The 12405-nt window shown below is 45.4% G+C and overlaps 1 protein-coding gene across 10 annotated transcripts in view; it reads left to right on the forward strand.

Annotated features, from left to right (window-relative positions):
• Positions 1 to 12405, forward strand: part of MAP4 (microtubule associated protein 4) — a 143092-nt gene that overhangs the window by 111735 nt on the left and 18952 nt on the right. For all 10 annotated transcript variants that reach the window (XM_064505571.1, XM_064505567.1, XM_064505569.1 and 7 more), the window contains 3 exons: positions 7097 to 7197; positions 7971 to 8186; positions 9861 to 10038. In XM_064505571.1, coding sequence (XP_064361641.1) covers positions 7097 to 7197; positions 7971 to 8186; positions 9861 to 10038 — 495 coding nt within the window. The remainder of the gene's footprint in view (positions 1 to 7096; positions 7198 to 7970; positions 8187 to 9860; positions 10039 to 12405) is intronic.

Here is a 12405-nt window from a genome sequence, read left to right on the forward strand (position 1 = left end):
CAGGCTGTGAGGAGGAGGAGGAGCGGAAGGGACCAGTGATGAACGGGACCTGAGAGCGATGGGGGACAGCTCGGTGAAAATTCTTGCTTGGAGTGTGCGTGTTCAGCCTTAAATGTAAAGTATTAGCATCTTTCAGGGACCGAGCTTGATGCTAGCAGCGTTACGATGCTGTCAGAGAAATGAGGTGTGTTCCTTGCTCTGTAACCCTGGTGAGCTCATGCGAAAGGACAAAAGCCACCGGGCACTCAAGACCCGAGATCAGCAAGCAGACATCTGGAAATGCTCCGGAGTGGGGGGAGAAGGGCAGAGCTGAGGTCGGAGAGGAGCCAGGCTGCTCCCAGGGCAGCGGCTTGCGGCAGGTCCCTCCGCCTTCCCCTTCCCTTGCTGCTTGCACGTGAGCAGGGAAAAAGGAAAAGCTAATGATTTCATTAGCTTTTTTAATATCCATCATCAAGTTTTTAGGACAGTATAATAAACAATATATCTTAGTTACTCTAAATAGACATCTGATTTCAGGCTATGTCATGTCGGGAAACATGACGAGTGGTTTAGGCTTTTCTAGAAGAACAGGGCCTTCTGGTTTAGGGCTTGCTTTCTCGAGTAAAAATAGAGAGCCTCAACAGATCAACCTGCGTTTAGAAGATGGAGGCAAAGAGGACATCTGCTTTATTCCTTGATTCCTGATAACAAGTCAAGATGTGCAAGCTGATTGAGTTGCATTGTGTGCCAGATAAAATGCTTAGCTATTCCGTATTTGGGTCAAGGAGGAGACATTTTATTCAGCCTTTTCTGGAGGGGGAAGGGGATAAGGCTTGTATTTCTGCTTAAACTGAGACTTGTTATATTTGTAGATACTTTTATGTTAAGAGTCTTGGACAAAAACGCTTTAATTGATGTTGATTTTATGGTGGAGCAGCTCCTTCTGGAGGATGATGGATGAGCAAGTAAGAGCTTGTGCCTCTCTGCCGCAGTTTTCTGGCAAAAGCAGTATTTGACGTGGTCCAGTTTTGTTTCTGAAATTGTTTACGTTTGAGAGGGAGAGTAAAGATGGCCGTTGCCTTATTGCTTAATCTAGCTCTCGTAATGGATTTTCTGTGGATGACTCTAATCCCTATGAGAATTATGGAGCTGTTTGAGTGAATGATGTTCTAGTTCAGCTTAGCCCGTGAATATCCCTTGCTGGGGCTGCGGACGGTGAGTGAGCACGTGGCCTCATTCACAAGCCCAAGTCCACCGCCATCCCGAAGCATGTGAATGAGCCAGCCTCAACTAGGTCTAAGACAGGTGAAATAAATAGACCTCGTAAAATGGGAGCTAATACCCTGCCCAGTGCTAGGAGATAAGAGGATTCAAGTGATGAAATCTTGAGCACCCACTGACACGCTCCCTTACCTAGTCAATAAAGGTGATAAAAAGGAAAATAGGACCTAACACTCTTAAAAACCTTCCCAGTGCACAGTGTGCAATTACATCTCTGCTTTATGTTCACTTCAGTGTTTGAGCTTTTGCTTACCTCAGTAGTTCAGCCAGGCTCCTCCAGCTGCTGGAGCATTTCAGCTGAAAATAGAAATACTTGCTTTCGGCTTTTTAAGATGAGCTCAACATATGCTGCTATATTGGAGTCTTCTCTGCTCCCTTTGACTTGGAGAATGAATTTTGGAGAATGCTTCTTCTTGGATGGATAAGTTGCTGCGTGATATTTGAGAAGTACACACACATCAGTGTCTTTGTTCTGTGCAGGCTCCATATTTATAAAGCAATGTAGTGCCATGGTCTAAGAAGGTGCCCGCGGGTACTTTCTTTTGTAGGGGAGCGAGGTTTTTCTTTTTGCTCCTTATAGTTGGGACAACTCTATGAAGCCACTCTGTTGATGTTCTGCACCATGCTGCCTGGCTTGAAGACAGAGGGTTAACTGGGTGCAGTGGGGCCTCAGGAGGTTTATCTGGCCCAACTCCTCATTCAGAGCAGGTCCAACTAGGTCAGGTTCCTTAGGGTCTTGGCCAGTGGAATTTTTCAATATGAGAGAAAACTTTTTCAGCCTGAGGGAGGTCAAACACTAGAACAGAGGTCCAAAAAGGCTGCAAGATTTCCAGCCTTGGAGACAGACCTCAAATGGACAAGGCCCTGGAGCAACCTGATGTAGCTAAACCTGGGTTTGGGTGAGGGGCTGGGCCAGATAACCTCCCGAGGCTCCCATTGCGCCCAATTAACCGTGTGTCGTCTTCAAGCCTGGCAATTGCTGAACTCTCAACATAGCTCTGTGCAATAGATACAACTGCATTTGAGTGATGACTTCAAGCCTAAAATGGTGAAGCCTTTGTTAGCTTTCAATACGTGGGTTTGCAAAACTCCCTTTTGTGTTAGCGTAGTTCTGCTGCTGGACCAGCTCGAAAGAAGGGCATGGCAGTTCATCGTCCTCCCTTCCCTGCTCGCGTTGCGTCCTCTTCTCGGCTTCATGCAGAAGTCTGAAGCTGGATGTCACCTCAGGTATCGTTTTTCTGTTGCCTAGTTGGGACCACATTTTCAGACAGATTGAGCATGCTTTTTCCCCACTTATTGCTGCTTTTGAGGGCAGACCCCCCATTAGCACCTGCAAAACTCCTTCAAAATGTTGAGCTCGGTTTGTCTGGCTCCTTCAGCTTTCGAAAAGGCACATGTGGGTCCAGATAGCAGAGCTTAGAATCAGCCATGCTCTACATCATAACACATTGCATTTCTTCTCGTGATAACTCACCTGCTGTTAGTTACCGCAGAGGAACTGGCAGCATGCATGAAGAATGAGGTTGAGGATAAAATATGCTAAGAATCTTCTCAGACGCCCAGGTTCATGAGTAATTAAGCTTTTTATTATTACCAAAAATCAGGATTAATCAAGAGTTGTACAGAGAAGCTAAAATAGCTTCTGAGTTCCTTTGCTCTGAATATTTAAAGATGGGCTAGGTCAAATATATAGCGTTGTGCTTCCCTGGAAGGATATGATATTAGGAGATGGAAAGAGGATGGCTTTGTCAACTTTTAGTTTAACTATCTACATATCAGTTGGTAGATCTATGAAAAGTTGACTTGTTTTTAAAACACGGCATTCAGAAAACTTGTATTCATACCTGAAGTGGAGTAATTTAAGCCCTAAAAATATGGAAGGCATCTCAAAGGTGTGCCTGCACTGCTGCGTTGGTTCCCCTTGCGTTCGATCTGCAGGCGCGTGGCGATACCATCCTTGCTCCGCGCGGTGTGGTGTCCTCGGTGTTACGTGCATGGCCACCGCGCTTTCTTTGCGTCACCGTGTTCAAACTTGGCTATTGTAGGCAGAATTACGAATTTCCTCAATAGTGTTTTTTATGGCTTACCCTGATAATATAAGAACAAACAGACGGTTGTTTTCCGTAACTATTATGAGCTAAAGGAATAGTGTTGTCCCTTTTTATAACGAGGAGTTGAGGCATGGACCATAATTTTAAGTTTCTGATCATTTCAAAGTGTCAGTTTTGGCACAGATCATCTTTTTACTAATTATTCTGAAAACTCAGTGGTCTTTAACAGATCAAGTCCTGCTCCCACTGACTTCATATTTGTCTGAGCATCCCATGGCCTCGTTTGCTGGTCCTTCATCTAGTCATGGCAAATATCTGGTGTCTGGTGGTAAAACTATTCGAAAATATGCTTTTTAACTTGTGGCCCCAGTGTGCTTTTGCCAAATATAGTATCCGTGCTATCGCTTCTGTGCCCAGGCTCAGCCGCGCGTCGCTGCGGCTTAGAGGAGGCCTTGGAGCAGGGTCGGGTTGACCAAGCTGCCACCGCAGAAGTACCCTGGTGAGAGCAGCGTGTCGCTGCTGAGGGAAACCTAAGCCATTTGTCAAGTTTACTCTCTCGTAATTGTCTCTAAAACCTCAAAGAAAAATCCGGAGTTTGGGGTCAGTGGTTTAGCTGTCACCATGGACTCACTTGCTTGCCTCTACCTAGATTTGAGTCGTTTCTTCCAGTGTCACTCTTCGAAATTGGGAAATGGGGGTGCATCACGGTATTTTGAACTGACCTGTAGGAAAAGCTTGATTTTCCCTGTTAGAAACGTACTTATTGGCTAACGGATGATATGCTGCGCAGTGCAGTGCGCTCCGTTTGCCGCCGCGGTCCATAGCGGGAGGGGACCACAGCTCATCTCGGGGCGATGCCCTCCAGCGTTTCCACGGAAGACGTCAGCATGGAGCATCCTCTGCTCCGTCCTTCAGGCCCCTGCCGTCTTCCCCCCCCCCCCCCGGGCATAACCGGATTCCCGGTGCCGGGGTGGCTAAGCCGAGCCGCTCTGCCATCGGCGAGCGCCGGGCGAGCAGGAGCCGCCGCGCTGGGGGCACGGCTCCGGGCGGGCGAGGGTAGCGATCGCCCTTACAGCTGGGACGCAGCGTCCTCGAAATACCTTTTGGAGGTTTGTTGCCATGCTCGGAGGAACAAGCAAGCTGAAAAGCCTCTTCAATAATTCTTGCAGCCTAATGAACAAATTTGATTAAGATTTGGCAGCTTTTCCTAATATTCCCTGTAACTAGCAAATCTTCCCTGGCAGTTCTCCGCTCCGCATGGGAGAGCAAAACCTCGTAATTAAACGATGAACGAGAGCAGCTGTCCCGATGGGCACGTTGGGTGGTTACTTGAATTGCGGCAGCACAGAACAAGACTATCCCTCTCTGATCCCTTCGGGTTATGTCCCCCGGCGTATCGGAGGCTGCGGTAAATGCAGCCTGAACAAGGGTCCCCTCAACGGTGGCCCAAGAAATAGCCACGCTCCCTACCCAGATATCCTGCGTTCATTGTTATTATTGATTTTATTCAGCTTGCTTGACCTGTATGTGGGTTTTCCCGAAATTACGTGCAACCCCCTTTCATTACTCCAGAAGCATGAAAGCTGCTGGAGCCGGTGAGTCTTGGAGCTCGGTTTTTCCGAGGAGCTGCGTCAGGCTTCCTGAGCAGACCGCGTCGGTGCATGCGCGTTGGGATGCCGTCCTCAAGCGAGACGTCTAACGTTGCTGCTGAATGAGCTGAAGTAACAGTAACGATTGGCAGCACATGAAAAGTGGCTTCTGCTTGATGGAAAGTCACCTTGATGGCTGCGATATCTGAGACGAGGAGGCTTCACAGTGAGTCTCTAGGTAGGGGAAGCAAAGAGCAATAAACGCACAGAAATGCGCTATTCACAAACAGGGGCTGTTGGTGACAGTCGCTTTTTCTAGTATTGCTGTAGATAAAATGAACAAAATAAGTGAGGGAGAAAATAAAGGTCTATTGAAATGCAGTGGAGAAAACTAGTTAGGGGAGCCAATATAGATTAGCTACAAAAAAATGGACCTTCTAGAGGAACATGAATGATCCTTGATTCTTAAAAACTTTGCATTAAAAATGATGTCCAACCCGGACATTTCAGTGCTTGTTTTCTTCAGAAGTCTTTTTCTGTGTGCATGGAAGACTAAATTCAATGCTGCATGACATGTAGTATGATTCGCAAGCTGAGATACTAGGTAGAAGGTGATACAATGCAAGAAAAAAAGCTGCTAAAATTTATCATGGAGTCAAAAAAAAAAAAAAAAAGAAAAAGGGAGGGGAGAAAAGCAAAAAGCCTCAAGCACCCTTCGGTTGAGCATCCCCAAAATTGGCGGAAGGCACTGATTTGTTTTGCTGGCTTCAGCAATGGAATTTCTGCCGCCACTCGAATATTCTTTGAAACTCTCCCTTGAAGACTGACAAGCAAGAAAATGTGAAATATAAATAGTAATCTTCACAAGAGGTGGAAAACAACCTTTTTTCTGTTGGCATTGCTGCGCTATTGTCTGGTGGGCCCTTATCATGCGCTGCAGCATGACAAGCCCCTTGTGTTATAAAAAGAAACATCCAGTACAGATGCTCTTTATTTTAATCCCCAGATGACAAGGGAAAATGAATACGCTTGTGATGGCTTGTTTGCGCCGTGTCCCTCGTACAATTCAAATAGCACAGGAATTGCAGCAGAAAACAGCTCTTAGCAAGCACCGTTGTGCAGTAGCACCGCTGAGAGTTGTAGTATTTTAAAAGCTGTTCCTGGGGAAGCCGACGGTGCCTCGTACGCGTCTCGTGGTGCAGAGAACCGTGACAGTCGTCGCTGGTCCTCGAGAGCCCTGAAGTTTTAGTGAAGCTGCTTCTAAACTGATGTTTTGTCATACTGTTTATTTTGCTGGAGGGCGTTATTTGTTCTTTTGCTGAAGGCTTTGCGATGCTTTAGGGACCGTTGGTTGAACGTAGATGGTGGACGCAGTGCTCCTGTTACGAGGAGCGCATGTATATCCAATTTTCCTGACTCACTGTAAAAACCTTTGGTGGCAATGACAAAAATGAGCAATTGCAGTGAAAATCTGTGAAACTTTGACCTTCGTAGCGGTTGTAATTACAGCTTTCTGTGCTTTGAAACACCGTGTACAGCAGCATGATGTATGCCGATTTCCATACTAACAAGTTGCAGTGTGGTCCGTGCATGCTGGAACATGGTTTCCATATTGCTGCTTTCCTTTTCGACCTTTCCTGGTGTTAGTCTAGCTCCTTTTGGCTCCTGGGAGCCTTCCTTGTTCGTGGAGAGCTGCAAAGTGTGGTCGTGGGCAGTTGCTGTAGGCTGAGATGTGGAAGGAGAAAGGTCAAGAAGAAGCAGCAGCACAAAAGAGTGGATTTGAGGAGGGATAGCTTGAAAATGTCCTTCCTCAGGATAACAGAGGGCAAAAGCTGAAAGAGGTCAGAACTTAAACATTAACAGTCCACTGACTTTTTTTTTTTTTAAGAACTTGAAAGATGGGAAAGTTGGCTATGTCCATTAAAACAGGTGTTTTCTTCATTGGCTGTCTCTTTCCTCACCGTGGCATAATTGGAGTAGTTGGATGCTAATGGCATCTGGAGGACCTTGTGTTGGTGTGCCCCAGCACTGTGGAAGTCCTTCTTGTAGGTGTTCTGACTCCTGGAAACTTTTCCAGAAATGGCCAACCTGTAACTGTCTCACTTCTGTCTCCTCCTGTTGTTGCATTAAAAAAAAAAAAAAAAAGGCAAAACAAAAAAGCCTAAACTTAAGAAGTCCTCCTCTTTTTTTTGCCAGCAAAACCAGAAGAGACCAAACCAGCCGAAGCGGTGACAGGGAACGATATCACCACCCCTCCAAACAAGGAGCTTCCTCCGAGCCCTGAGAAGAAGGCAAAGGTAGGCACCGCTTCGTGGTCAGGGCGCTCCTTCCCGTGGTTTTCATTTGCCAGCTTTTCTGCTTCTTAAGCCGTGGTGACCCACCTTCTGTTTTCTGAGCTGCCGCTTAGGAACTGTTTTACTCAAGCGAAGGCATCCAGTTACGGAGTTGCTCTCCTAGTCGTTTCTCTACTCACTTGTGTTGCGGTTAGCATTCGGAGATGCTGACCAGGACCTGCTGTTCTCCTATGTTGGGGCTGTGTAGGCAAGGCGAAAGGTATCTGCATCAGCAGCTTGCAGCACTCGCCAAAATCCCCCCCCCCAAACCCTGGAAGTGTAGCGGTAGTGGGGGTGTAGGGGCAGGCTCCTGGTGGGACCGCGACCGCTGGAGCTGAGCAGATCAGGATTTAGCGCTTGCAGTCCGCTGTGCGCATGCAATTGGGAAGCACTGTCCTGCTCGTTGCACGTAGGACTGGATGCCAGGAACACCCGATTGCTAATCCCGGCTTTACCGGTGATTCCTTCGGTTGCGTTGGATGTCACTGGAGTAACCCCTGTTCCTCTTGGATTGAACGGCAAAAATCCCCTGGCCCTGACGTCAGCCCTCTGCTGCAGCTTCGCTTTGGTCTTTTTTTTTGCACTCAGAAAACAGAAAGCTCATTATTTTTTCATTTGATTTTAAATATCATTTTTATGTTCTTGCAGCTTGATGTTTTGGTTTACAATGCACTGTTTTGTTGTATTTTTTTTTTTTTGCTTTTATACTGGATTTTGCTTTTTGAACAAACGTAAAGCCTGCAGTCTCCACACCATCAGCAAAGCCTGCCGCGCCGAAGGCCAGGCCTCTGTCCGCTACCAGCCCCAAGCGGCCAGCCTCCGCCGCGCCTGGCCAAAACAAAAAACCCACCAGCCCTACTGCAGGTCCCGCCGCGGCCGCCACTCCTAAGCGCCCGGCCACCACCGCCACCGCCCGTCCCGCCACCTTAACTCCAAAGGAGGCTAAACCAAAGGTAAGAGACCGTTTGCTTTTGGGTGGGAGCGCCGAGAACTCTTCACGTCAACTTACCGACCGTTTACCCACGAGTCAAAACATAACTCTGGTGCTAATCATGCAAAATAAGACCAAGAACCTGATTCACTGTGTTGAGAGCTGCATCAGCTCCCAGTAACCCCACCACAGCCTCAAGTCCCAAATGTTGAATTTTGTGTCGTCGTAGAGGAGAGAATTAAACTTGACTGATTACCATGATTTTCCTTGCGAATTGCCACAGGGTATACAGATAATTCTTTTTTTCCCCCTGCTACTAAAGGAGGATACAGATTTTTTTCATAGATATCTATATCTGTATTGCAAACTTAGGGTAACTTTTAAATGCAGGGAGGAGTATGGGAAAACTGAATGGAGAGCTTAAATATTGGTGTTTAGTGCTCCATTTCTGGAAGAAAACAAGCAAAAAGAATTGGTCAGATCAATCTGATCAATTTTAAACACTATGGAAATGTTGTTTTTGCCTAGAAACATTGATGTTGAGCTGAATTTTAAAACCTAGTGTATTTTCTGCTCTCCTTCAGCTTGACAGATGAAATTATTTTACCTTTTTTTACATCTGTTCTAAATGCATTTGACTACGTAAAATCAAATCTCTGTGTTGATAATTGCTCTAGTTTGAAGATGCCTCTGTTCATGATCCTTCACACACAAGTTGTCGTACGCTAGTGGGATTCAAACTGGAAGGAAATGTTAACATTAACTTCAGGAGTCTTGAGCTGATGTTCAAATGCTAGCAGTTGCACTACACTTTTACACTTAAAGAACTGCATTTGAGTGTCTGTATTAAAAATATATATATATAAAATATATATAAAATATATAAATATATAAGAAAAAGCACAGGCAGAAATTCATAGCTGTTAGGACAAAGTCAGCTTATCTTTTTATGGAAATGCTGGCCCTTGGGTAGGTAATACTAAACATCTGTCCTGAACTAAATTCCTAACAGACTGAGTGCACTGACTGGGCTATTTTTAAGGTAAATCAAAATGGCACCGATCCACTGACTTTTTTGTGAACCAGTGTTTTCAGTTTTATTTAAGTTCTTGCATTTTTCTAAATTTTTTTTTTTGAGGTGATCAGTCTCATCTCATTTGTTTTCAAGTACTGAAATCCTGGGTTACTCCAGGTCCTGGATTAACCAGTGTCCACGGTTCATTCTCCATTGGGAAAACTACTTCATGTTTGTCCCTGACAGGTCACTTGTTCATAAACTGTTTGCTCCCTTATGTCCTGGATGCTTTAAAAAAACACCTTTCTAACTCAGAAAGCATTTTTACTTGTGAAGGAGGGAACTCGCTTGCAAAAGTATCACTAGGGGCCTGGTTTTGCCCTGTGCATGGACTGCACACATTAATCCTGGAGCAGATACAGGTGAAGTCTAGTATTCAGCAGGGTCTGTGTTCTGTGTCCTGCGCTCAATATCATCAGCCACCTCTGCATATCTTAATTATATATTTTTTTTTAATCTTCTGCATTATATTGTTTCAACAGCGCCTAGCTTATGTGCTCAAGAATTTAAACAATTGTGCCTTTTCTGTTAGAACTTAAATTTATTTCAGGCTTTTTGTTGGCAAACACATTGAAGTACACAAGTGAAGTGTTGCCTTTAATGCAGCCTGTTCCTTTCCAGGCTACAGATGCAAAGAGCCCGGATAAGCGGACCTCACTGTCAAAGCCACCGTCGTCTGTCACACCTCGAACTACCGTCAGGAGCAGCCCAGCGACTCCCAGGACAACTGCAGCATCTCCGGTCGCTGCAGCATCTGGTGTGAAAACCACTGCTGCTTCTCCACCCAAGAGGCCGACATGTAAGTATTCGCTTGCTTTTCTTCTCTCTTTCTAAAGAGCTGCGGGTTTTTGTGCGAGTAGCACTGGCAGTTCCCGGGAGGGTATTTATCCATCTATCACTTTTTCCAGTGCAGCACTTGTTCCTCTGTCACTGTGGAGGAGTCACTGTGTTGCCACCTCCTTATGGCTCCGTCAGCTTGTTAAAATCGGTCTCCCAATAAACAATCTTGCAGATCTTCAGATGAAAACAGAACAAAGCCTGGAAGTGTAGCTCCTTATGAGAAGACCAAGCTGCTCTGCAGCAGCAGTGCTGGGAGGTGTAAGCTGGCCTCTTTGTCCGTCAGAAGTTGGCTGGAGGTGTAAGGACAGCTGAAATAACCCTTTTAAAACAGCGTAGAAAATCCTGTGTCAAGGCACAAAGAGTATAAGTTAGACTTTTTTTCTCTGTAGGGCTTCCTCTTCCAAAAAGCAAGTCTGAATGACCTTGAAAAACAGCTTGGATTACCGGCTGAACATCTGGCTTGCAACAGCTCTGTGAGATTCAAGGCTAATGCACTTACTGGACCTACTTGATTTAAGAATAAGGGAGCTACTAAGTCTGTGCTTTGTAATAATAATAGTTAGAATAAGCACTTGAAAACAATTTAAAACTTGGGGAAGACAAACCTACAGGATGGGACTTAAAGCATTCAATCTAGTGTACCCAAAAGAAGGTTGTTATAGCAGAAAAACAGTGGCTGATAAAGGCAGAATTCAAAGTGAAGACAGTTAGCCATTGCAGCAGTTAATCTAGGAATATGGTAAATCCAGTTTGTTTTGGTACATTGCTAACTGGATGTTTTATAGCCATGGAAGTGTACTAGCTCACCTGTAATGTGCTCTCCGTAGTGTAATTGTGGAATCGAGTTCTAGGCTTTAGGCCTTAAAATAGCTGTACTTGCTGTTTATTTGATAACAATTTCCGTGTTTAGATCTGGAGTAAAGCTAGAATTAAATAACATTCAGGTGAGAAGACCCTGGCTTGTCTTTTAGATAACCTAGGTTGTTTATGGGATCGAGCTGTACCTTTATTTTCTGTCTGTTATTGCTATCATTAAGAAAACATTTGTAGCTCATGAGCAGCTTTGGGGAGCTTGAAGCAGAATAGAGGGGCTCGGGCACAGGACAGGCCCAAGTCTCACTTTCGATCCCATTGGAGCGGATGGCTTTTGCCTGGACTCGTGTGCTGTGATGGTTTGGTCGAGATACCCCTTCGCTTCACAAAGATGAACTTTCCAGTACCACCTACAGGTAGCTGAGAAACTTGTTAGAAACGGCTCCTAAAATGGATGCGGGCAGCAGTTTTCATGAAGAAAGAGCTTCACCTTCTTTTCGTAGCTGCAGTCCCTTGGTTTTCCCCTTGTGACTAACGCAGGAAGAATTTGGAGCAGAAACCACCTTCACTTTATCAGAAAGCTGTACCCTGGGCCCAGTTGCTGAAGAAGGCGCTTCCCATGCGTTTGACGCAACCGGTGTGAAACATCAACAACCCGTTAGAAGCTTGAAAACACTGTTTGCAATCCCCTTAATGGGGTTTGAGAGATTTAACTTCAGATAAAAATATAATTACATGTTCTCAAGTCTTTTCAAGTGACTAGATCTCATCAGTCAATTATTAAAATTTGCCAATAAGCATGCAATGAGGCTGATGTGTATTAGTCGTTTTATTCTAAGGGTCCCGAAGTACAAATTCATAACCTGTCTTTCCCAAAAGAATAGTGTCCGTGTTTTAATGATGTTGAAATGCATTAGGCCAGATGGATATCCCTTACTTTATGCTTTAGAGGAAAGTATAATTAATCCTGTATTGAGGAAGTGTATTGCGCTTCCCAGGAGCCGTGCACCTTAACTGGTCCCGGGGACCTTCTCATACAATTCATTCTGTGCAGTTTTCCATACAAACTGTAACCCAGAATGCTCAACACATTTTAATGAGTTTAATTAAGTTAATTTCTCCTTCCAAAATTGAGGCCCAAACAAAGCAGAAAGAAGTGCTTTCTGATGACATTTGAAAGGAGATGGAGTTAATGATGCAGAGATCCGAGAAGGTTGTTCCAAGTGGCAAGATGCGGAAGGGAAGAGGCTTCTCCCCCAGCCGGCTGGGACATTGGCAGAGGATGGTGAGGGAATAGGGTGGGCAGGGGAGATGAGGTCAGCTGGCAAAATCCCATCGGGAGTTAGAGCAGTTTTGTCTGGCTCTGGAAATGCAGAGGGGAGTCATGAATGGCAGGAGAGGAGTCTTGTTTTGAAGAGGAGAAAGAAAAGATGCAATAGAGGCAGAACAGTCTTCTAAACTGGAGTCGTGGAGGCTGCGAAGCCTGAAGGGCAATCAAAATGACCCAAGCATG

Source organism: Dromaius novaehollandiae, chromosome 2 (assembly GCF_036370855.1).
Source record: "Dromaius novaehollandiae isolate bDroNov1 chromosome 2, bDroNov1.hap1, whole genome shotgun sequence".
NCBI classification, from domain to species: domain Eukaryota; kingdom Metazoa; phylum Chordata; class Aves; order Casuariiformes; family Dromaiidae; genus Dromaius; species Dromaius novaehollandiae.